At 42.8% G+C, this 23,222-nt stretch overlaps 1 protein-coding gene and 2 long non-coding RNA genes across 5 annotated transcripts in view; 1 reads left to right on the top strand and 2 right to left on the bottom strand.

The window, feature by feature from the left end:
* The window catches only part of ITPKB (inositol-trisphosphate 3-kinase B), a 100,122-nt gene that overhangs the window by 36,664 nt on the left and 40,236 nt on the right, over positions 1 to 23,222 (bottom strand). The window contains exon 1 of one of the 3 annotated variants that reach the window (XM_079106621.1): positions 16,030 to 17,630. The exons of the other annotated variants lie outside the window; for them this stretch is intronic. Within the exon in view, the coding sequence (XP_078962747.1) occupies positions 16,030 to 16,071 (42 nt within the window). The 5' untranslated portion in view covers positions 16,072 to 17,630. Of the gene's footprint in view, positions 1 to 16,029; positions 17,631 to 23,222 lie in introns of those variants that run through there. 3 annotated transcript variants of the gene reach the window in all.
* LOC306642127 lies at positions 1,316 to 10,372 on the bottom strand. Its single transcript, XR_013758395.1, has 2 exons — positions 7,336 to 10,372; positions 1,316 to 6,751 (listed from the first exon to the last, which is right to left on the bottom strand). It is a non-coding gene; the product is annotated as an uncharacterized lncRNA (long non-coding RNA).
* Positions 11,550 to 23,222, top strand: part of LOC306641513 — a 23,326-nt gene continuing 11,653 nt past the window's right edge. The window contains exon 1 of the long non-coding RNA XR_013758178.1: positions 11,550 to 15,513. This is a non-coding gene — a long non-coding RNA (uncharacterized lncRNA). The remainder of the gene's footprint in view (positions 15,514 to 23,222) is intronic.

Below are 23,222 nucleotides of genomic sequence, written 5' to 3'. Positions count from 1 at the left end.
AATTGTAAGGACAAAACATTGAGCCTGAGCAGCATCCACCCATCCTGTCACCTGAGGAGAACAGCTGGGAGTTTCAATTTGTGTTTTAAACTTTTCAACAGCAGAGATGGTTAAAATCCTAATGATTTACAGGGGCAGTACTGTAACATCTGGATTTTATTGTGACATGGCATTTTTTGTGAATTTTTGCCAGATCCTTTATGTTTAAGATATTTTAAGTCTATTTATGTATCTGTTACTTTTGAATGAAAAACTTTTCAAAATGAACATGAATAAAAAGTGTTTTACAACCATCTACGGGAGGAGATTGACAAATCTGGTTCTGTCTAATGAATGTGATGAAAACACAAAGACAGATGTTATGGTTTGGATGTGAGGCGTGAGCTCACGTGTGAGAAAATGCAAGAAGGTTCAGAGGAGAAATGATTGGGTTGGGAAAGTCTTAACCCAAACAGTGAAACAATCCCCTGATAGGGATTAACTGAGTGGTAACTGAAGTGGTAGGGTGTAGCTGGAGAAGGTGTGAATTTGGGTGTGGCTATGGGATATATATATATATATATATATATATATATATATATATATATATATATATTTGTATCTGGAGAGTAGAGTCTCTGCTTCCTGATGTGAGCTGCTTTGCCCTTCCACACTCGTCCACCATGATGTTCTGCCTCACCTTCAGTCCACAGAATGGAGTTGGTCTTCTGTGGACTAAGACTTCTGAAAATGTGAGCCCCTAAAAAAAAGTTCCTCCTTTACAGTTGTTCTGGTTGCCTCCTTTCAGTCACAGCAGCCAAAAAGCTGACTAGAACAACAGACTTTCATGAAGTCTGACAAGTTCACAGAAGATTCAGAAACAGAAACTGTAGGGGTCATACTCATTACCACTATGGACCAATATATGTAAGTATAATTTTCCCCCTTTTCCAAAATAAGCATAATGTAATTATCAAGTATCAAATCCATTACTAACTCTTCCCCCCTTTTTTACTAGCATTATCATATACACAAAATTCAGTAAAAGAAAAATTTCACTGTTTACAGTTCTTTTCTAACATTATTATTTTTGTTTTATTTCTCAATTAATTCCTGAAAATAATTTTGTCATTAGAGAAGAAGGGAACAATTAAAATCATCTACCTCTGATGCCAAATATGTTAGATACTCCACTGGCTCAAATTTCTGATGAGAAGGTATTCATAGAAGAACAGAAGGGAAGTCTCTGGAATAACTAAGTGAAGATCACCAAAGGCCTTGACTATGGAGTTAATGAATTTGGAACTATACAGTCTCTTGATAAATGACAAAAAAAAAAAAAAAAAAAAAAAAAAAAAAAAAATTACCAAGAACACTCTATCCAAAATGTAAACCTTTTAAGACTCAAAAGCGCGCGCACACACACACACACACACACACACACACACACACACACAAAGTCTGCAAACCAATGCAAAAGTCAAATAAACTGGAGAAAATTCTTATAAAATATGTTATGGTTGAAGGGTTAAGAGATTTTGAATATAAAGAACTCAAAACTCAAACAAATGCATAAGAAAAATTGTAAGATGCCAATAGGGAACCCGACAACATCCATGTGATTCAACATACATATATGAAAATAATAAACTTCCTATTAAATTAGCAAAATAGAAAAGTAATAAAGACTATTGGTGGTGAGGAGACTACAGCAGGATGTACGCCAATAGACTTCTGGGACACATCCCAATTTGCACATGATCTTTTGGGAAAACAGCCCAGGAATATGTTTCGAGGCCCATAATAATGTTTCAACCTTTCATTTACTTATTTTACCTCTGGAAATCTACTTAAGGAAACACTTCAAAATATGGAAAAAGTTACAAGCACAAAAACATTAATTAAGCCATTGTTTCTAGTAACAATAGTATTGAAAATAGCCCAACATCCAACAATGGAGGAATGATTAAATAAATTATGGGTACATCCTTGGGATTGATCATTCAGTCCTTAATGATAAAGATTAGAAAGAAACATGGAAATTTTTGCTTTAATGGGGGAAGAGAGGGATGGGCTACGAAAAATGAACATACTTTATATTTCAGTTTTTGCAGTGCTGGGAATCAAACTCAGAGTTTCACACACACTAGGCAAGTGCTCTTTCACGAGTTCCACCATCAGCCCCCAAAAGTACACACTTCGAAGGTTGAATAGTACATATTTCTCCACATTAATTTTATACTGACTTCAATAAGCCATTGGACCCTTTGATTTCTATTGATTTATATTCCATTGTACTGAATGCAAGTAAATTTGTAAGCATCCTCAAATCCTTTTTGAAGTGACCAATTAAATTAATAATCAACAGAATCAACATGCTTAGTTATGATGGTAGGTTTATGCTAAAAGATGTTCTTTATTTTCAAATTTTCTGTACTGTGGTCAGCTTTCTTTTATAATTTAAAAATTTTACAGCCAGGCTCAGTGGCACATGCCTGTAATCCCAGCAGCTCAGGAGGCTGAGACAGGAAGATCACGAGTTCAAAGCCAGCCTTAGCAAAAGCAAGGTCCTAAGCTACTCAGTGAGACCCTGCCTCTAAATAAAATACAATATAGAGCTGGGGATGTGGCATGGTGGTCGAGTGCCCATGAGTTCAATCCCCAGTACCCACCCCAAAATTATACGGATCACCAAATAAACAGGTGACATGAAGAAACCATGGCCCTATCTTACCCAGCTTCTTTGGTGCCTCTTCCTATATCTGTTCTGAGAACACAGCCACTTCCAAAAGCTCCCTTCATCTGAGGAAGCAATAGAGCTTCCTTCTCCTCTATCTAGGTTCCATAAGGTCAAGACTGAAAACTTCCCTGAATGGGCTGATTGCTCTAGACATCCATGAACACTAGTGAAGGGCCATTTTAATGACAAACAGCTAGAACCATATGGTGAAGTAGACTTTCCAACATTCAAAAGCATGGCAAGAACAGGAGTGGGGAAGATAGTTATTAGAAAAACCTTCCACAAAAAAACAGTTCAAAGCAGTGAGCAGTTTGGAAGCAGGGATCATATCTTTGTACCCTTTGCTAGAAACTCAGCACCCAATAAAGGGACTTAATAAATGCTGTTGCTCATGGATTTATTCATTCATTCATTCATTCATTCATTGTTAGACAAATATTTGCAGATATGCCACTGTTCTAGGTGTGGAGGATGTAGCAGTGAGCACAACAGTCCCTACCTACCTTGAAGCAGCTTCCACTATAAGTGGAGGGAGGAGATGATAAATAAGCAATATATTGTATCAGGTGGCAATAAATATTTTGAAGACAAATAAAGTCAGGTAGAAGGAAAGGGAGCAGCTGGAGGAGAGAAGAGAGAGGTATGATGTCTTAGGTGGGCCTTTTCTGCAGGAAGTGTGGGGCTGGGCCATGCACTGGAGAAAGGAAAGGCAGTAGAGGGAACAGCTAAGGGTTTGGGCCTTGAGACCAGGTGTGCTGGTAAGTTCAAAGGCTGGCAGGAACAGCAAATAGTTGGAATGGAGTGTTCAGGGGTTGGGGTGTGTGGGATAAAAAGAGGTCAGCACCTGCACAGTTTTCCAGGCTGTTGGTAGGATTTGGGGTTTTGTGTGAGGTAGAAAGCCACGGGAGTGTTTTGAGTGAGGTGTGTCGTAATCCGGCATTCTACAAGGATCACTCTGCCTGTGTGTAGAGTGAACCTAGGGAATAGAAAGCAGATGGGAAGGGGTGAGAATAACAAAGATCAGATGGGAGGCCACTGTAACTGTCCAGATGAGACAAGACAGATTTTTTTTTAACCCTTTACTTTAGACCAGGGCTCTTTCATTAGGAGCATGTTCTGTTTTAGTAATCATCCAACCTGGAGGTGTGATCTGTTGAAAGAAAATGCCTTCAAAGGCCAAGGTATCTGGACAATAAGGAAGTGAGAAGAGCATTTGTGTGCCAGAAATAAAGAACTGGTCCATAGGCAGGGGTGGAGAGCACAGTACCAGGTATGCCATGAAAAGTATGTGTCCTTCCTCAGTGGGAGACAGTATCACTGAATGAATCTCAGATATGTTTAGGTGGGGCAGCCACCTCACTGTCTTCACTGAAGCTCCTAAGAAAGGTGTGAACCCGGGCTGGCAAACAGGCCCCAGCTAGAGAGCTTGCCCTTGGCTTCTGTGCCACGATTCCAGTAATTAAAAATCAAAAAACCTGCCACACCCAGAATGATGGCCCTTCCTAACTAGAATCCTATTTGTGAAAGTGATAAGCATGCATTAAATTGGACCAAGTGTATGGCAAGGACATTCTGGATAGTCCCATTTAAAACACATGAATTGGACAAATCATGCAAACATAGGCTCTATCTTCCTTCGAGGTGGAGAGGATTTAAGGAAAGCTAATGCAAGGCCACTGATTGGTCTAAAGATAATCAAAGCAATCAGGTGGTGGTGCCAGAAACTAGTGTAGCCAAGTCCCAACCTGTAGTCAAAGTGATAATGAAAACTTTTCCAGTCCTGAAATATTTCTGGAAAAAAGTGGGCCAGATCTCTGTCCAGATCTGTGCCTTCACCTATAAAACTCTCACTTATAAAGGTATCCTCTGAAATTCCCTAGACATCTTTGATAGGTCTGTTTGAAACTTCTAGATATAAAACAGACACAGGAGGTAAGGTTGGCATAGTATAAATACATACTGTAGACATAGATACTGTATAGATAAAGATCAACACATACATATACATTAGATACATGTTATATGTTGACATTTCTTGGCCTTTCAGCTTTATCATCTGTCTTCACAAAGTAAGAAACATTACAAGCCTGTTTGCAATGTAAGTTTCTATATCTGGATAGTCTTGTAAATCCGTCAGAGCTGCAGGAAGCTCCTGCTTATGCTGATGAGAGATCTCTGCCAGATAGGCTCCGTGGCCCACTCTTTAATTGTTCTGTGAAATAATGCATAAAGGTTAAGCACAAACACACAGAGTGGCTTGACTTATTCCCCCCATTTTTGGCTGAGAGACAGGAGGTGGAAGGTTTGTATAGCTCATATATGCTCCAAACTCCTCCATTCCCCAACTTGATCTCAATTGCCACCCTACAAATTCAGAGGTAACCAGTTCCACACCACAATTATTTTCTGGTGATAGCATTCCATGGAATCCAAGACTTTAAGAAAAAACTGGAGTGGATTTAGAAGAGTTTTTTGTGTCCCCCCGCCCCCATCACAAAGACAAGTATTTTTTCAAAGCATGAATGTATTTTTAAATATCTAAAATTAACAATGCTCTTCAAATCACCTTCTCCCAATATCCCCCATGCCCTTTCAATTTCTTCACAAGCCCTATTCGTTTCCTTTTCTCAGTACCTGCCCACCAAACCTGCTCCGTTCCCTGTCCCCACTTTCAGAACCACTATTCTAGCTGTTCTGACCATTCTTAATGACCGCCAAATCTGTGACCTTCCTGTTTACCCACAAGCCTTTGGCTGATCCAGTATTCCCCCAATGGTTAATGACTCCACATTCCTACCACGGTGACTCCGGTCCAGTTCCCTCCCAAACACAGCAGGATGACAAAACAACCGGAGAACTGCATTTGACCTCCGTGTGGGTTTTCTGTTTCCAAGGCCACAACAGAGGACTGTGAAAACTCTAAACCAGAGGGGAAGGAGACTTGTGCAGCAGAACCCACCGTGTGTTTAAAGACTTTTTAAAAAAGAAAAAAAGGAACCCTGTGAGGTTCTCAGAAGGGAATACTCTGCCGTAATGGGTGTTTACCACGTCCCACTGGGTGCTGAGGAGGAAGTGGTTGCTATAACCCAAGGAGGAAATACTTGCCTGCAACAGGAAAATGGAACTCTTACTACTTTCCATTAGCAGCCTTCAAGAAGCTGGCCACACTTGGAAACTCTTACACAAGCACTCTCAGGGGGTCCTGAGCTAAGTATCAAGGTTCAATCTGATCACCCCCAAATCCTAAGCACAGATTAGGACACAGATATGGGTTCACTTGTTTCTAGAAACATCTCCACACTGGAAAAGTTCTCTTTATCACTTCCCTTACCGCTAGCCGGCTGGATGGCTAGGAGCCTCTGGGGAAATGTGGGGAGGAGGAAGGAAGGGGAAGAAGGCTGGATGGCATCCTGGAAAGAATAGTAAGGGCCAGCAGACCTGGGCTTTGGTGCCAGCTCTGCCTTACTAGCTGTGGAACTTTGGGCAAATTACTCAACCTTCCTGCTTCTTGAGGTCTACTTCCTCTGTAAGATAGGATGGTATTTGCTGCTCTGCTCACATCCTTGAGCTGCTGTGAGGATCACGTGGAATGAGAACAAACAAAGCTCTCATGTGCTATACAAATGCTTGGTTCATCCAATCACTAAGAGTAAAGAATGTACATAGCTTTCTTGAGTCCTGACCTTGCTCCTCAAAATCATCCCCTCAGCTACAGTTCCACTCCAGAACTCTCCCAGTTACCCTTCTGAGCCCTGTCTGAAATTCTGCACTTTCGGTAGACTATCCTCTAGTGTCTGGTCAGAGGAGCACAAGCAAGTCCAAATAACAGAAGTGGGAAGAACTCAACTAAACCACCATAACCTGGGCTTCCTACTCCTACATTCTTTACAATCCAAAGGCAAAGGCTTCATCCTAATTTGCCTGCTTGAAGGGTCAGACTGGCCTCAGTTCTGAGTCATATTTTCCATTTAGTAAAATGAACATCTGGCTGCTGTGTGATGCCTTTTGAGTACAGTCTTCTAATTCAGTTACCTGCAAAGCAATGCAGAAAGAATAATCAGGTACACCCCCAGCCTACTTTGTACCACTTGGGCACTTTGCAAAAACAAAAGGGTAAGTCTGATGGGTAAAAGACAGCCATCTTGGTTTCATTATTAACATGCCAATTCTAAGGAAGCAGAGAATGGCAGTTCAGAAAAGCCACTCCCAGTGTATGCACACAAACTCACTAAGAACTGCTGAATTCTCTAATATAAGAGTTCAAAGGGATCACAGCTCCCAGAGCCTCCCTGCTACTTCATCTCAGTGGGGAGCAAGATGATTTAGGGAATACAGCTGGATGGCCCTCTCTACCACCATCACCCCAACTCTCATGTGACTCCACCTTCTAAAAACCTTGGCTTCCTTATCTGCAAAATAGGGATAATAACAAGACATGCCCTGCCTGTATCCCAAGGTAATTATGACAACCAAGTGAGAAAACAGATGTGAAAGTGCCTTGCAACCACAAAACAGGGCCGAAGTGCAAGTAATTGTTATCTAGCAAAATTGCCTTGAGAATGGCCCAGAAATCTGGAAGTATTTTATTCTAATTCATTAGAAGACTTAAATCACACCTTGATTTGAAAAGAACTTAGGTAGCTGCTTCAGTATTATTCAATAATTTCTACAAAAGTTTCCACAAGCAAGTTGCATAAGCAACCCAGTGAATTCGGTAGTGGGGCTGGGGGGATAATAGGAAAATTGCAGAACTTTACTTTTCTTCTTTCACTCTTCCTTTGGCTTTTGAGGCCTGAAAAGCCAAACTGCACCATGTTTCCTTTCAGATGTGAATTAAACATCCCTAATAGAACCCTCCCAGTTCTCACCAGAGCAGCTTTCTCTCCAAACCTGCAAACCCTCTCTACCCTGCTTGGGGATGGTTTGGAAGCCTAGAGGTATTTGAAATGCTGTTCAGCTAAAATCTTGAAGCCAAAGGCATCCCCATCAGCCCTTCCAGTTCCAGGACACACAAAGACTTATTCTGCTCACAAGGATATTTACCAACCCAGCCCACAAAAGTCTGCCAGGATCAGTGCAAAAGAGCAGAGCTGGGATGGCCTTCTGCTTCATTGCCTGGCATATGTACCCTTCTCTATTATTAGCAACCCAGGCAAGATGCCACCAGGGCTGGGGACAGTCAAGGGAGGAGGAGGCAGAAAGAAGAGCTGAAGAGGGGCTGGGTTTGTGGCTTAGTGGTAGAGCACTTGCCTAGCATGTGTGAGGCACTGGGTTCGATTCTCAGCACCACATATAAATAAATGAACATAATAAAGTTCTGTCAACATCTAAAATTAAAAAAAAAAGAAGTGCTAAAGAAAAGCAGGTGAACTGTGAGGTTTCCTCCAGAGAACAAGAGTAACCAAGTGAGAGCACAGGGATTTCAGGCAACCTCTCCTTTTTTTTCAGCTCCTGACCCCGTCTCCCCATCTGAATCTTGGACATGGCTAGCACCAGGATCAGAAGTCCTGGAACTCAGACCCATCCTGGATGTACCACCTGCCCCTTCTGGGTCCAGTTCAGAGTCAAGCAGTACATCCCTGACAACACCCTCAGGCTTTGGGCTGCACCAGAGGTTGCAAGCTAGAGAAACCTAGAGAAACAAAGTAAGGGGAAAGGTGGAGAACCCCTTTTTTATGCCAAAGATGCAACTTACTGCAGCTATAATGCACTTATGCTCCTTCTACCTAATCACAACCATTAACATATACCTGTACATACATCACCTTCAGTCTTGTGCAGAAGTAGTCACCATCCTCCTGTTGCACACAAGAAACAATCTTGGAGAGATTAAGTAAATTTCCCAAGAGAAGAATGCAGTTAAAACTGATTAAGAAGTTCAGGACTGAGGAGGAGATGTGCAGCAACACCTTTATACTCTTTTATAAAGTATTATTTCATTGTTCAGGTATTTCACTTGTACTATTTTGCTTACTATAACACATCTATGCAGGCAATACTTGAACACTTTTAAAAAAGTGAAATCAAGGAATGAAAAAGAAAAAAAGGCATGTTGCTAGTCAATAGCAGAGTTTAGATTTAGATAGTTTTGTCCAACTCCAGAATATACTTTCTGGTCACATTTGTCCAAATGTCAAACCAGGGTATGGAAGCTAACAGAAACTACTAGTTTTAGAACTTTATTCATATGAAAAGTTTTTTTTTTTTTTTTTTTTACAAAAGATGGATAACTAAATGGCAGTTACTAAACAGGACAAATAGCCTATGGAAAATCAAATAAAATGACAGAAAAAACTAGCAGTTGTATACATTTGGGGGAAGCCCCAGATTCTTACTCAAAAGGGAAGAAAATAAAATCTCTTGCAGATGGTTGCAAGTCTCTTAAGAGTATGCTGACACAAAGGACCTGGGGCCCTGGCAGGAAGTCAACTAATCTAATCTAGTCTAAAGGTTAGAAACAAGGTCTCTGGAGCCCAATGTATTCTGCTTCTGTCATTTCCTAACTGTGTGACTTCAGGTGAACTTGTCCCTGCTCCCATCACTTTCTACATCTGTAAAATGAGTCTGGGACACCATGAGGATGAATAGATAGTGTCTAGTATTGAACACTAAGTGTTCATTATTATCATCAAGATCAGTCCCTGTTAGGGGGAAAGAAAGGATGAATTATCCATTCCTAAAAGAGTCAGCGCTGGGCAAAGGTTTTGATGAGGTTTTTACATGGTTTCAACAAGTACATTCACAGAAGACTTATTCTAGGTCATGCTCTGCTCTCAGGAAGGAGGTTTCCTGTGTGAAGAGTGAGGCCTCCCCAGAAGAAGACAGAGTTGTCAATCAATATACTCCCAGCAAGAGAGATGGGGCAGGCAAAGAATAGAGCAGACGCCAGGAATTGAATTCAACCCAGGGGGCAAGCCCCTGCTGGGTGCTACTGACACAGGAGAGAAAATTGGCTGTGCAGAGGGCAGGCTTCTAAGGGAAGGCATACTGCTATCAGCACTTAGCCCCAATCACAGAGCTGATATCTTCAGGGACTGGTGAATCTGTCCCAAAGATCTGGGTCCCTCTCTAAGGAAGAGTTCTTTGCCTCTTAACATATCTTCTTGCTGGTGTTTGCTTCCAATGGTGACAGCATCTCTCTGTTCAGTATTTTAGAAAACATCATTCTGCTTCATTTGTAAAAAGGAATTGAAAATGTACCAGAATTCCAAGAAAAGCTGTCCCTTTTCTAATGTGACTGTCTTGTCTCCCCTCTGCCTTTGATCTTATTTTACATATGACCTAAAAAGTGAACTGTGATGATCTGGGTTCCTGGGGTTTTGGGAGGAGTCTAACTTTGGAGGCAGAAATATGGGTTCTTCTGCAGCTAATTCGGCAACCCCAAGCAAGCCATTTCACTTGAGTAGAGGTCCAGAAAATGGAAGGATTGGCCACATAAACTCAAAATATTATTGGGCTCTGAAATGCCATGGTCTTGAGATGGTTTCCAAAAAAAATTAAATTGCGAGGACTAACCTAAGTCAATATTCTATTTCCCTTTTCAACTGGTGTTTGAAAGTGAAAGATATTAAAATGGACATGTTCTTCATTATCAGAGTAACTCAAAAAACTATATTTAAAATTGAATTCTGTCAATATAAAAGCAGGGTTTTTTTTTTTTTTTTTTTTTTTTTTTTTTGGTTTTTTTTTTTAATTGCCTAGGGGAAAATCTAGGAGGGTAAGTATAGGTGATTTGCACTTTATAGTCTTCTGAATTTATCCAATTACCACAATGAACATGTAACATTTTTAAAATAAAGGTTATTCATTTGAAATTGTTTTGCCGGGGACAGGGCTAAGAAAGCGTGCGACTTCTGAAAAACCCCAGCAAGGGAGAAAACCTGAGAAAGGTTAAAGCGACGACGGCCATGCAGGGTAGGGGGGTAAAGCCCAAGATTCCGTTGTTTTCCTATTGATGCTGACACCTCAGTCAAGCATCTGCATCTCTAATGTGCTCACGAAGACCCACCACCTCCGACTCTAACACAGATCACTGACAGCTTGAGGTCAACCCTCCCGCAGTCCGGGACAGGGTTCATGAAGGAGCTTCCACACTGCGGGACAAGACCACTCTGCAGGCCTTGTAGCGCCAGCCACCACAAGGGCACCGCCCCGCCCCGCCTTTCCATGACGCAGCGCGTGGAGGGCGGGGCAGAGCACAGGAGCGGAGAGGAGCACGAGGAGGAGCACGGCGAGGAGCAGGTGGGAGCCGGCCGGGCGCGGGGAGGGTGGGGCGGAGCACGCGAAGCGGGATGGACAGAAAGGCCCAAATCAGCGAGACTGAAAATACGCCGCGCTTCCTGAAATTTAATTCGCCTTCCTTGAGATCTGAAAGGCAGTATAGAGTCTTTAAGTCCATTTAAAAGTGGGAGGTACGCACCCGTGAACGTGAAGAACACGAATGTCACCTCTTCCCCTAGGAGAGGAAATGCTAAATGTTTTAGGGCTCCCCCCCACCCCGCAACAGCTGGGGAACGAGTCACTGGAAGCAACTTTACCAGGATTCGTTGTATGAAGTTATCCACGATTCTTATGAAAAAGGAAAGCAACAATCCCACAGTAGGGAGAGGAAGGAAAAGGGGGTGTACAGGTTTTTCAGCAAGGACAGGTACAAAAATAGGACATCTGTGATTGGAATATCTCAGAGACTCAGCCCAGTTTGAGATGCAACTCAAGCCAAAGAAAAGTATCAAACCGAGATAACTAAAAAAAGGCACTGCTGTCCCAGAGACATTTTAGGTGCCTTTGCTCACCTGGAGTATTCAATCTGCCCACTGGCTTTGAAGCCCTCTGGGCACAGAAGAGCTAGCCTGTCCCTGAGGTAAAGGAGAGGAAAAGTTCAATCACATCTTGGTTAATGCCAAGACCTCTCCCACCCTCAACATGCACACACCTTGTGAATAATCTAAGTGGCTGTGTTATCTCATTTTGCCAAGAAAAAGGCCCCAGATGCTAAGCAGTTAGTCTCCGAGTTGATCTACAACTGCCAGGGCCTTCTGATGCACTTTCCTCCAAAAACTCCACTTAGGAAAAATTATTCATGCCGCTGATGGTGGTCTTTCGAGCTGAGTGCCTTGCCCAGAAAGTTAATCATCCCCCTCCCCTCACCACATCAAACCCACTGGCCTGCAGAGAAGACCTAACAGTGTACTTCTCAGCCCACAGTCCTTGCTGCTGGTTCCCAGGGAGAAGCTTTCTTCCCGACCTGGAAATTACACCCCCATCTAACACCAGCCCTTTGGCTCTTAACAGATTGTATTTTGTTGTCTTTAGGTTAGACTATTGCTGACATCTCTATCTTTAAATTGGTACACAGGAGGAAGGGAAAGAAATTAGTATGTGTTGGGTACATGTCCTGTGCCTGGCATGATGCAAGATACCCTGACTAGAGGACAGTCAGAAAGTGTAGAACATTTGATAAATCCAGAGCCCAGATCCAAAAGAGGCCTGAAGGATGTCAGGCTGCTTTCCTGCAGTTACCTGGGGCACAGAGAAAAACAAGTACATCAAGGTGACAGATTTGACCAAAATTAAATGTAATCTTTTATTTTAAAACCCAATTTACATATTTTTGCATTGTACAGATTTGGAGTTGGGCTTTATCCTTTCCCACCTGAAACAATATTTAAATGTCTCACCTTGGGCACTGAGAAAAAAAGAGCAAGTATAGGCCTACTTACTGGCTATCTTTTTGTCAACCTGCAGAACACAACAGCCAACTATCCAGGCAATACCTCCTCCTCTCCCTTCAAAACAAATGCCTATCTTCCAATATCTGTCTCAGAAGTATAAGCTGAGAGGTCAATGCTGCTTGTAACTTATAAGACCAACAATGCTATTAAATGAACAGTCAGTCACAAACTATCTGGAAATGGTGTAGCAGCAATGTAAGTAGGCCACCTAAAGGGCTGGCCAAAAAAAAAAAAAATGTATCAACACTCTAAAGAAGTCCATTAGCCACAAGAGCATCATCAGCTGAAGGCCAGGTGGGCAGTGCAGTGATCCTTAACCTTGGTTGCACATCGTCATCATCTAGGAGCTTTACAACCATTGTTGCCTGTACCCCAGTTCCAGAGATTTTGACTTAATCAGCATGGAGTACAGGCTGGCACAGGAATTTGATAAAGCTCCTGCACGTTTCCAGCGTAGCCTAGGTGAGAACCACTGGGTTGGTGTTTGGTCAGAGGTGCCCTGAGAGAGCTAGAAAAACATAAATAACATTCAGCAAGCCTTTCTGGTTCTTGAGAACAGGCAACACCCAAAGGGACTTGTGTGTGTTGGCAGTGAAAGGTGAAGTGGCAAGGTAGAGCAACGCCTTGGGAGCCAACCAGGCAGAAATTTGAATCCTAATTCCAGCACTTTGCCCACCCTGTGATCTAGTACAAGCCACTTAATTGTCCTCATCTATAAAATAGGCATAATAATAATACTTAACCTCACAGGACTGTGGTAAAAATTAGCTATACTAGGACATTGCCTGATATCATACTAATTCCTGAGTAAATGATGCCTATGAATATGAATAAACAAATTGCCTCTGGGATTAACTTGTGTTTGACACAGAAGGAGATTCTATGGGTTGACATTACCCTTTAGAGGGAATCCCTTCAGTAAGTGAGATTCCTTCTTCCTTGCAAGGAGCTATAGAAGCTAAAAGAAACTAAAAGTGGTGTGGGAGGAGGTGAACAGCTGCTCAAACATCCAGGACACCTCCAGCCTTTGTTCCCCACCTCCAGGTCACTTGTGAGTTCAGCTTTAGGAGGAGGTGGATATTTAGAGGGAGAGTCCAACAGTTCTACCTCCCAAAGTGGGTGGCAATCACACTGGATTGTGCCATCTTATGCAGTTCTGCCCAAGACAGGTCTGTCTGCCCAAGTATTCATGCCTACCTTCCTCCTCCTTTACCATGATGCACTGAGGGAAGCCAGGCCCAGAAGGGGCAGCCAGGACTGCAACCTATTACCTATTCTTCATAAATTTGTGTGAAGCTGGCTGAAAGAGACATACTTTGGGAATCGGGGATAGGTGTCCCAAGGTAGAGAGGATGAGGGAAGGAATTCCAAACCTGCAAAAATGGCTTCCCATTCATGCTCTAAATAGCTCTGTACAAAAGAACTTGACTGCCAACATGATTGTTTCTCCTTTTCCTCTTGCCCTTCTCCTTTTACATCTACAGAGCTGACAGAGCCTCTTTGCATATATTATTTCTTATGATGCTCAAAATAGCCTTGTGAGGCAGGGGATGGCAAAGATTAAGATTACCCTGGTTCACCAGTAAGGAAACAGAAACTGAGGCAGATTCCTTTACTTAATCAAGGTCACAGAACTCATCACAGGCAGAACCGGGACTTGAATCCATGTCTGAGAATGGAATTAGAATTTCTTTCTATCATGCTTTGCCCCCTAGCCCTCTACCCATTTCAAAGACCTTACTGAAACTGTGTAGTATAAGCCATCTGTGAAATAGGGAGAGGGGGAAGCAAGGGAGCATGGATTTGGAACTAGTCTAAGTTCTAGCCAAGCTCAAATTTCCCCTGGTGAGTTTTCAGTTCTGAAACTGATTCTGGGTAACACATAACTCCCCCTTTTCTGTGCCTCTCTCCTTTCCTCATCTGAGAAAATGGCAAAGCCACCTGCCCAAGGAGGGTAAAGAAGGACCAAAACTCAATCACTAAGCATCTTACAACACCTGTGCCCCAGAACATAGCTTTCGTCTTATCAAACTTCTTTTTAAAAAAGTAAAGAAATGAAGGTACCATAAAACATTTCACAAAGATAGCTTATTCATTGGTGGTCCAAAGCATGCAATGTTAAATTCCCTTCAAAGAAGGTACAGATATGCTGCTAATTCCCCACAGCACATCTCGTAATGATAAATCATCTGGTTTTCTGAGTAGTAGGGAAATTTCTAATCCAAAGAGAAAATGAACTTGAAAAAGGAGAAAAATGGCCCCCAGTTCTCACTAACTGGGATTCTCTTCCGGCCCTTGGGATGACGTACTGATACTGGACTCACTATGAACAAAACCAAGAAGAAGGCAATGGAAGCAGCACAAATATGACCAGAAAGGATCATGGGAGCAAGGCAGAATGACCCCAGAGAACTCAGAGCAGGGGAAGCACTTGCTTGTCTGCTGCCAGGCCCTCTCCAACTACCCTGCCTGGCACGATCTTCCAGAAGGAGTGAAACACCAGCCTGCGAACAGAGCAGGTCCCACTAGTCTCTCTCTAGGGCCTTTATGGAATCCCTACATTTGGGTTCGCAGAGCACCCTTTCTTCAGTGAGCACAGGGAGGAAGGACAGAGTCAGCACTATTTTATAGCTATAATCAGAGAGGGGCACCCACAGTTGAAGTATATACAAACCTGACCTCATACTTGTCCCAGACACTGGATCTTGAAGAGCCCCTCTTCTCAGGCAGAATAGTTTCCACAACAAAGGACAATGGTAAACAACTCCTTGGGAATATCAGCCACATGATGCAGATGAATGCATGCAAGGATCTCAGGCCTGATGCTTTGAAAATGATATTCTCATCTAGGATTTCATTTGTAAGCCTGAGCACTGAGGGTTCCAGCGACTCTCCTGAAGGTACATATGTGGAACCAGAGTCCAGCTCTGCCAACGTCACTGTGCTTCCCCATTAATCATGGCACCCAGCCTCCAGATCTCCACCATTCATACCCATGGACCAGCATCCCCCAAGACAGCAGAATACTGAACCCAGAATCAGCTAATTTGAAGGTCCCCACAGGTAAGAAGAAGCTCCTTATTTCTTTCCTCCCTCTTCCTTTTAAAAACTATTTTTATTAAAACACAGGGTCCTGCTATGTTGCCCAGGCTGGTCTCCAACTCCTAGGCTCAAGTGATCCTCACACCTCAACCTCCTGAGTAGCTGGGGCTACAGGTGGGTGTCACTACACCAGAATTCTTTTTCCTTTTTAAGCCTGCAAGGAAATTGAAAGTTGGAGAAGGTGGAGAAGGAAGGAGGTAACTTTCTTCCCTGTGCTTTGAGGGAAAAAGCCCTTCAACAGGGACAACACAATGTGGGATTCATCTAGAAGTCATTGTCACCAGAGTTACCTGTTAATGTGCCTTTCAAAACTTGACATGTCCTCTTGTCATCCAAATGATATTTTAACTGCTTTAGAATGTGGCACTTCAAAATTCAGTTCATGCCGAGTTTAATGTTTAGTACCCTGCTTCACACAACGCATGCCCGCTCAGCCCCTCCCCTGCCCCTAGGTCCTGGCAGTGCTGGCCCACTCACCATTTCCCGGTCCTGTCGCATTCTCTCAGGTCTCTTGGCCATTGCTCACACAGATCTTTCAGTTCATTATTGTATTTACCCTCCGTGTCCAGCCACTGAAGTCTAAGTCAGTAGCACACACCTGTCCCTTCTTCCACAGAGCCTTCACAGATGAGCTTTGCCTCCCAGCAAACCCTGGGGCAGAAGCCACCACTCCCTGCCTGTGCCCACTCCACCCTGGCCCTGCCCTCCTGGGCCTCCTTGCATCCTCTACACTCAGTAGTCTATGGCCAACAACACCTCCAGCTCCCCAAGGGCAGGTACTAGGACTCATTCAGCCTGGAATGTTTAGCATGTAACAGGTGTTTAGTTCAATGTTTATAAAATGAACACACAAGTTAACTAATTAAAAGCCTGAAGACACTATACAGTTGAGGATCCCTTATCCAAAATACCTGGGGTCAGAAGTGTTTTGGATTTTGGATTTTTTTTTTTTTGTCTGATTATGGAATATTTGCATATACATAATGAGATATCTTGGAAATGGAACCCAAGTCTAAACATAATACACATTTGTTACATATGCACCTTATGTGCACAACCTGAAGGTAATTTTATACAATATTTTTAGTATACCTGTTTTGACTGCCACCCATCACAGGTGTGGAATTTTCCACTTGTGACCTCATGTCAGTGCTCAAAACATTTTGGATTTTGACCTTTTGGTTTAGGGATGCTCAGCTTGTACATTAAAAATTTAAAAATTCCTCTTTGTTGGTCATCAAGTTCTGGAATTGGAGATGTGAAGCAGCTTGCTGCTGAGAGCTTCAGGGAGCTATAGGACAGCAGTAAGAAGGTTTTTCTCTAGGTAGAGAAAGGTGGAGCAATACAAGGAGCTGATGATGGTGGAGCATGAGGAAGAAGGGGAGAATTAATAGGGGCACGATAAAGATACCAATGGGAGACATTATTGCTGAAGCCAATCCCAGATTAACAAGGCAAGTTACTACAGGAAAGAGTATGGCCCATCCAGTATGGAAGATAAGCAACCCCACCCCTACTCCAACACACACACACACACACACACACACACACACATACACAGCACTTACCAGGGAATTTAAGGAGAACCCAAGGGAAAGCCATGTGGGCCAGCAGGCTTCCAAACCAGTTTTGTCTGCTCTAATGAAGTGTTGGAGGTGGGTAAGTAGGGGGAAGGTCACAGAAGCATCTGCCCTTGAATTAACAGCTAGGATCTCCTGACCAAAAAATGTCTCCCAATTCCTTAGCTACCTAGTGGGCCTAATTTCACCTCTGGGCATGTCTGGTATTGATTGGAAAGGAGGTAATGATTAGTTTCAAAAGAAAGTGGAAACATTCCTTAGGGTTCACAAAGTTACCATTACTAGATTCAGGTCCTCTCAAAAATTGTGCAGTGGTGACAAGTTCCAAGCCAGGGATCCACCTTGGCCTTTGGGAAAATGGGAAAAATTCAAAAGGATCAAACAAACTACTCAAGCTCCCTTAAGCTCAATAGGAAAACCCCAAATATCCTACACTACCTCTCTCTAGCCTCTGGGGCCCTGACCCTCCTCCACCCCAGCACAGACATAATACAACATCAGCCCACCTCCATACCTACTCAGAGGTAAAAGGATACCTTCTGGCCATGTGCCTCCTGTCTAACTGGGATTCTTTTGTGAAACAATATGCAGCTATGCACAATGTTGAAAAAGGATATCCCAAAGGGTTTGGGTGTGTGTCCATTCTTCCTAAGAGTTGTCCTGGGGTGGTAAGTGAGTGTTTGCCAGAGTGCCCTGGGGATTACATGGGCTGGCTTATTCGGTGATGAGAAGAGAAGAAGCAGACAGAGCTCAACATGCCCAAAGGTTTGCAGGGAAAGTAAGTGTTATTGCTCAGAAAGATTGACAATCAAGCCCCCTGAAACAACCAGCCTCAGTTTGAAACCTCCAGAAAGTGATATAACCTTGGACCAATTCCCTGCCTCACTGATGTGGCACAAGTCATTTGTTTCCATGGGCTTCTAGTATATTTGTAGACAGTGAGCAAAAAGGAATACCTAAAAAAGGAATCTTTCTATAGCGTCATTTACACTAGAGCTGAAATAAGGTCAGCATGGAGCAAAATAAACTCTGGTCAAGAAGAGAAGGCAGAAATAATGAGTGCAGAATGCTGCCAAATATTTAGACCATGAGATCCAGAACCATAAATTACTCATGAACAGAGCACTTTCAGAGTCAGGATCTACAGCTTCAAATCTTGGATGAAAACAACTCTTACCCACTATTCACATGGAGTTACCAAAAGTGAGCCTAGGAAGGGGGCACAAGGGCCTGTAGTACCCTGATTCCATGTCACACAAATCCCTTGTTTCTGGTCTCCCAGTTCAGATACCAGCCTGGGAGTCACACTCAGCCTTCTATCCCCAGAACAGCTCTGAGCTCAAGAGACCCACTGGAAGGAAACACAAGCAAGCGTTGCAACAGAATCTGCCTCTGAATTTGCCAACTTGAAGCCAAAAGATTGAGAAGTTCCTTGAAATCCCAGACCCAGCAGCTCTAGCACCATGTTAAGTACTTACCTGAGACATGGCATCCTCCTCCCCTCTCCTGGACCTACCTGGCACATCGAGGGCCACACAGATGCAAATGGTGGGGAAGGGGCAGATCCTCCAGCCTGGGCAACACCACAACTGCTCCTCATTTTCAAGGTGCTGCCTACACATGGCCCTCTTCCCAAACCAACAGAGATGGAGGTAAAAGGACACCCACCAAGTTCACAAGTCCCACAGACATTTGGGAGGAGCAAAGGGCTGCTCATCCGATCTCAGGGCTTTTTGCCAAGTCTAGCCAAGGCACACTTTTTTGTACATATTACACGTTTACTGAATATTTTATGTGAATGTCATACAAATGGCGTTCACAGAGAATGGGTCTCTGCGTTTTTTAATCAAATTTATTTTTAAGTGGTACATAAAAATTGTACATTTTAATGTGTTACCGTGTGGTATTTCAATACATATATGCACTGTGTGATGTTTAGATCAGGTTAAACGTGTCTCCTCATATATTATTTCCTCAGGGTAAAAACTTTCAAAATTGCTTCCTCCAGTTTTTTGAAATGTTATTGTTAACTATTAGTTTATTATTGTTATCTATAAATTTCCCCTATTTTAAACAAGAAAGTGGAGAAAGTCTCCAGTGGCCCTACATTTTCCTTAGGAAAAACAGTGAAAGCCAATACCAAGTCTCAGGCCCAAGCCAAAGTAAAGAAAAAGAAATGGACATAATATTTCTGATAGGATAGGATTAACACCCCCAAGAAGGTTCTGAGTCCCTCAGAAATGACAAACAGGCTGATGGTGGTATTGTAATAAAAGATCTCTACAGCCCTTGATAGTTTCAGAAAAGTAGAGAACTTTCTTAAAATGCATTTCCCAATATGTGACAGGTGACATGCTGGCACTGGTAATACAAAGACGAAATTAGACAACATCCCTTGGGGAGCTGCTTTACAGAGCTGTTTCTAGAGACCCAGAATGTAAATCCCCAGGTCAGCCAAGACTGTTCATTTGTTTAGGGTCCCATGTAAGCCAAGAGAAGAGTCACCCTAGCTCTGCTGTTTGGCACTGCACAATAATGTGAGCCAAGGGGAGAAAAGAGGAAAGGAGGTCTCCATCACCAAGGCAACTGCAACCAGGCAGAGGCTGCCCAATGCTGATGATCCCCATCAAAATTAGCAGGCTGCTCAGGGGCAGCCCAGACTGAGGGTTGCTGTGACATTCAGATGTGCTGGAGCAACATGCCCAGTCCAAGGCACAGCTTTGATGCTAGAGCTTTCTTCTTGGCCTTTCACCTTCTATTTGGAGCCATGTCAACAGTCTTCATTTTTTACTCTCTGCCTGAGCCACAAACTACCTGTGGAGGCTGGTATGACTCTCATTGGCCAAACCACAGACAGATGCATGGATATAGGGATGGGGGCCAGGGAGCCAATAAAAATGGTTTGAGCATCTTCCTTGCTTCTATTCATGACCATTCAATTTCCCCCCAACATACGAAGTTTCCCCCACTTTACTGATATCTAGAGTCTACATCCTTCACTTGGGACTGAGTTTGTTCTGTGACCTCCTCAGGGTATCAACAACTAGTGATCAAAATGGTTCTCTCCAAGGAGAGATGTTTAGTTTTATGAAAATTCCTAAAGCCACTGGGATATGTTCTCTTGCCAAAACATCTGACAACTGGCCTATTTTTAAAGTCCTAACCAATGATCTCTTAAAAGCACTCTACACACAAAGAGGCAATGAATGACCAAAAAAGTAATGGGGCCAGTATTAGGTTTTCGTTTTTCAAACAAGCCAGAATTTACATCCAAAAAATAAGGTTTTCTTCAAAGTGGTCTCCCCTTATGAGACTGTATTTATTCCCCTGGGGCTGTGTTTGCTTGGAATGTTTTTGGAAAGTCCTATTATGGAACAATCTTTGTTTCCCACAGCATAGTGTAGGATAAAGTTAACAAGCATTCAACTGGCAAGTACTTCTGCATGCCAGGCACTGTGGTAGGCCTGAGGTGGAGGGCTCCCACAGGGGAATGAAAAAAGGTTTCTCCCACAAGGTGCTCGCAGTCTAATAGTGCAGGGAGGAAAAAGTGAACAAAGACTTTTGCAACATACACCATAAGCCAGGTAATGGGCAAAATATTTTGATTAGTTATGTTTAATATGCATCCCCAAACATTAAAAGTGAAGACTGAGATCTCGAGAGGTTAAAGTGACTTCGCCAAAGTTACACAACCGGAAAATTATGGGACTGGTCCTGGGCCCGGCTGTCATGGGAATACTGGTGCTGCTGTCACCACACCAAGGCAGCACCCAGCAATAAACAGATCTTCCAGGCAGGAGGCTGACTCAGGAGAGACTTCAGAGCAGAGCAACCTGATCTGGGTTGCTTGCCACGTGTCTTGTCCTGCGTCAAGCACTCGCCTCCTGTTTACCTTTCATCAAGAGTCTTTGACAAGCCTAGGGGGCAAGGAGAGTTTCTTCAGATAAAAAACAGAGCTTTTTATACTCCTACTATTTACGTCAGCTGAGAAAGACAGCCAGACACACAGACACGTTTAGACACACACCTCACTCACACAGAGGACGGTCTGTCTATTCAGCTTGTCCACCATACAAGAAGGCAGGGACGTCAGGCCTTGGTCTCGACATGTCAAAAGTAGTTTCTTACAACAGCCCAAAGGTGAAGCAACCCAAGTGTCCACTGATGGATGAATGGATAAACAAAGAGTGTACATACGTACAAGGGAATATGATTCTGCCTTCTCTAAGGAACAAAATTCTGACACATTCTATAACATGGATGGACCTTAAGGACATGCTAAGTGAAATAAGCCAGACAAAAAAAGGACAAATACTGCATGATTCCACTTGTGCAAGTACCTAGAGTAGTCAAATTTATGGGACAGAAAATAGAATGGTGGCTGCTAGGGGCTGGAGAGAGGGTGAATGGGAGTTATTACTAAGGGTACAGGTTTTTTTTGTTTGTTTGTTTGCAATGCTGAGGATTAAACCCAGGGCCTTATGCATGCTAGGAAATATTCTATCACTAAGATATGCCCTCAGGCCCCAGAGTTTCAGTTTTGTACCATAAATGAGTTCTGAACATGATAATGTTGATGGTTACATGACAATATGAATGAATTTAATGCTACTTAACTATACACTTAAAATGGTGAATTTTATGTTTATTTTGCCACAGCTTAAAAAAATTGTTTCTTTTCTTCAAAAGAACCTTAGACACATTCAAACAATCAGTTTCTTCTATTTCCCAACCTGAGACGTTAGATGAAACAAACAGACAAGAACCAGGCTGGGCAGAGGTGGGCCCAGGGTGAGCTCTGCACGCACAGTAAGCAGGTTTTCTAAAATCAACCCCAGAAAATCCCCCAAATATATATGGACACCTTAGCCTAAGCCTGAATCAGTAGCAGGAAAGAGAAGACCTAAAATTATCAAACATCCCCTCCACCCCAAAATTTGCAAAACAGTAGACTAGATAGGGCAGTTGGCCCAATATAGAGCATAGCCCAAAAAAAAAAAAAAAAAAAAAAAAAAAAAAAAAATATATATATATATATATATATATATATATATAAGGAACAATGAAAAGAGACTGCTAGTCCTAAGGTTGGTGTTTTTTAGGAGAACTTGGTTCCCTGACCAACTTCAACTTTTCCTAATAAAAACACAATGTTATAATGCCAAACAATTGGTCATGACATTTTAACAACTGGACTTTGCCTCCAGAGAATGTTATATTGCCATTCACCCCTCCCCACCCCATAATCGTGCTTAATGGGCTCAATTTTAAAATACCCCAGACCAAAAACAAACCCGTAAAAGCGCAGAAAGCAGCACTGTGTTGAATGGCACTAATCAGGAAGACACAGGGTCACCAGGATCATGCCCAGTAGCCCCTGGGAGTCTGCAGCATTCCCAGGTACCTGCTGAACCCCAAAAAAATGACCTATAGGCCAGGATGAAAAATAATAGCCCTGGGGAAATAAGGCAATCAGTATTTACTGAGAGTCTACTATGTGCATGATACTGTATCTTTATTTTCATTGAACCTTCAAAATCCTATGTTTGAGTACTATAAATGAGAAAATGGAAGAATTCAGCAGTGTCCCCAAGAAGCAGAGCTACGATTCAACTTTAAGTCATCTGACTCTTTTCATTACACCACACTACTTCTCAGAATGATTTTTTTTTTAAATCCTGTTTGCCTGGCTTCTCAACTTCTCCAAGTTTTCCATAGGCCCCAGCCCAATTTTCCATCTGGATAAAAAGAGCATCATCCCAGCTGCTGTATCTCAAGTCACATGAAATGGTGGGAAGATATTCTAAAAACACGAGTCCCAAAGCCTCCTTAACAGATAGTAAAGTGGAAATGATCTATAAAGGAGTAAGCTTCTAAAGCAAGCCCTCTCCATCTATAGCCCTGGGTTCTTTACCATAACACACTTCCGGTTCTCACTCTGCACTGCCACAAAGCAACAAATGCTGCATTTGGACCCCAGTGCTTATGACCTACCTGCACAGCCTTGTGGTCTGGCTGATAAATGTGCTAGCTATTTCTCTAAGGAAAAGTCACAGCAAACTACCACCCTGCTTACTCCCAAGAATTATA

This window comes from Sciurus vulgaris (assembly GCF_902686455.1).
Source record: "Sciurus vulgaris genome assembly, chromosome: 12".
NCBI lineage: Eukaryota > Metazoa > Chordata > Mammalia > Rodentia > Sciuridae > Sciurus > Sciurus vulgaris.
This window is presented reverse-complemented; position numbering and strand designations above follow the sequence as displayed.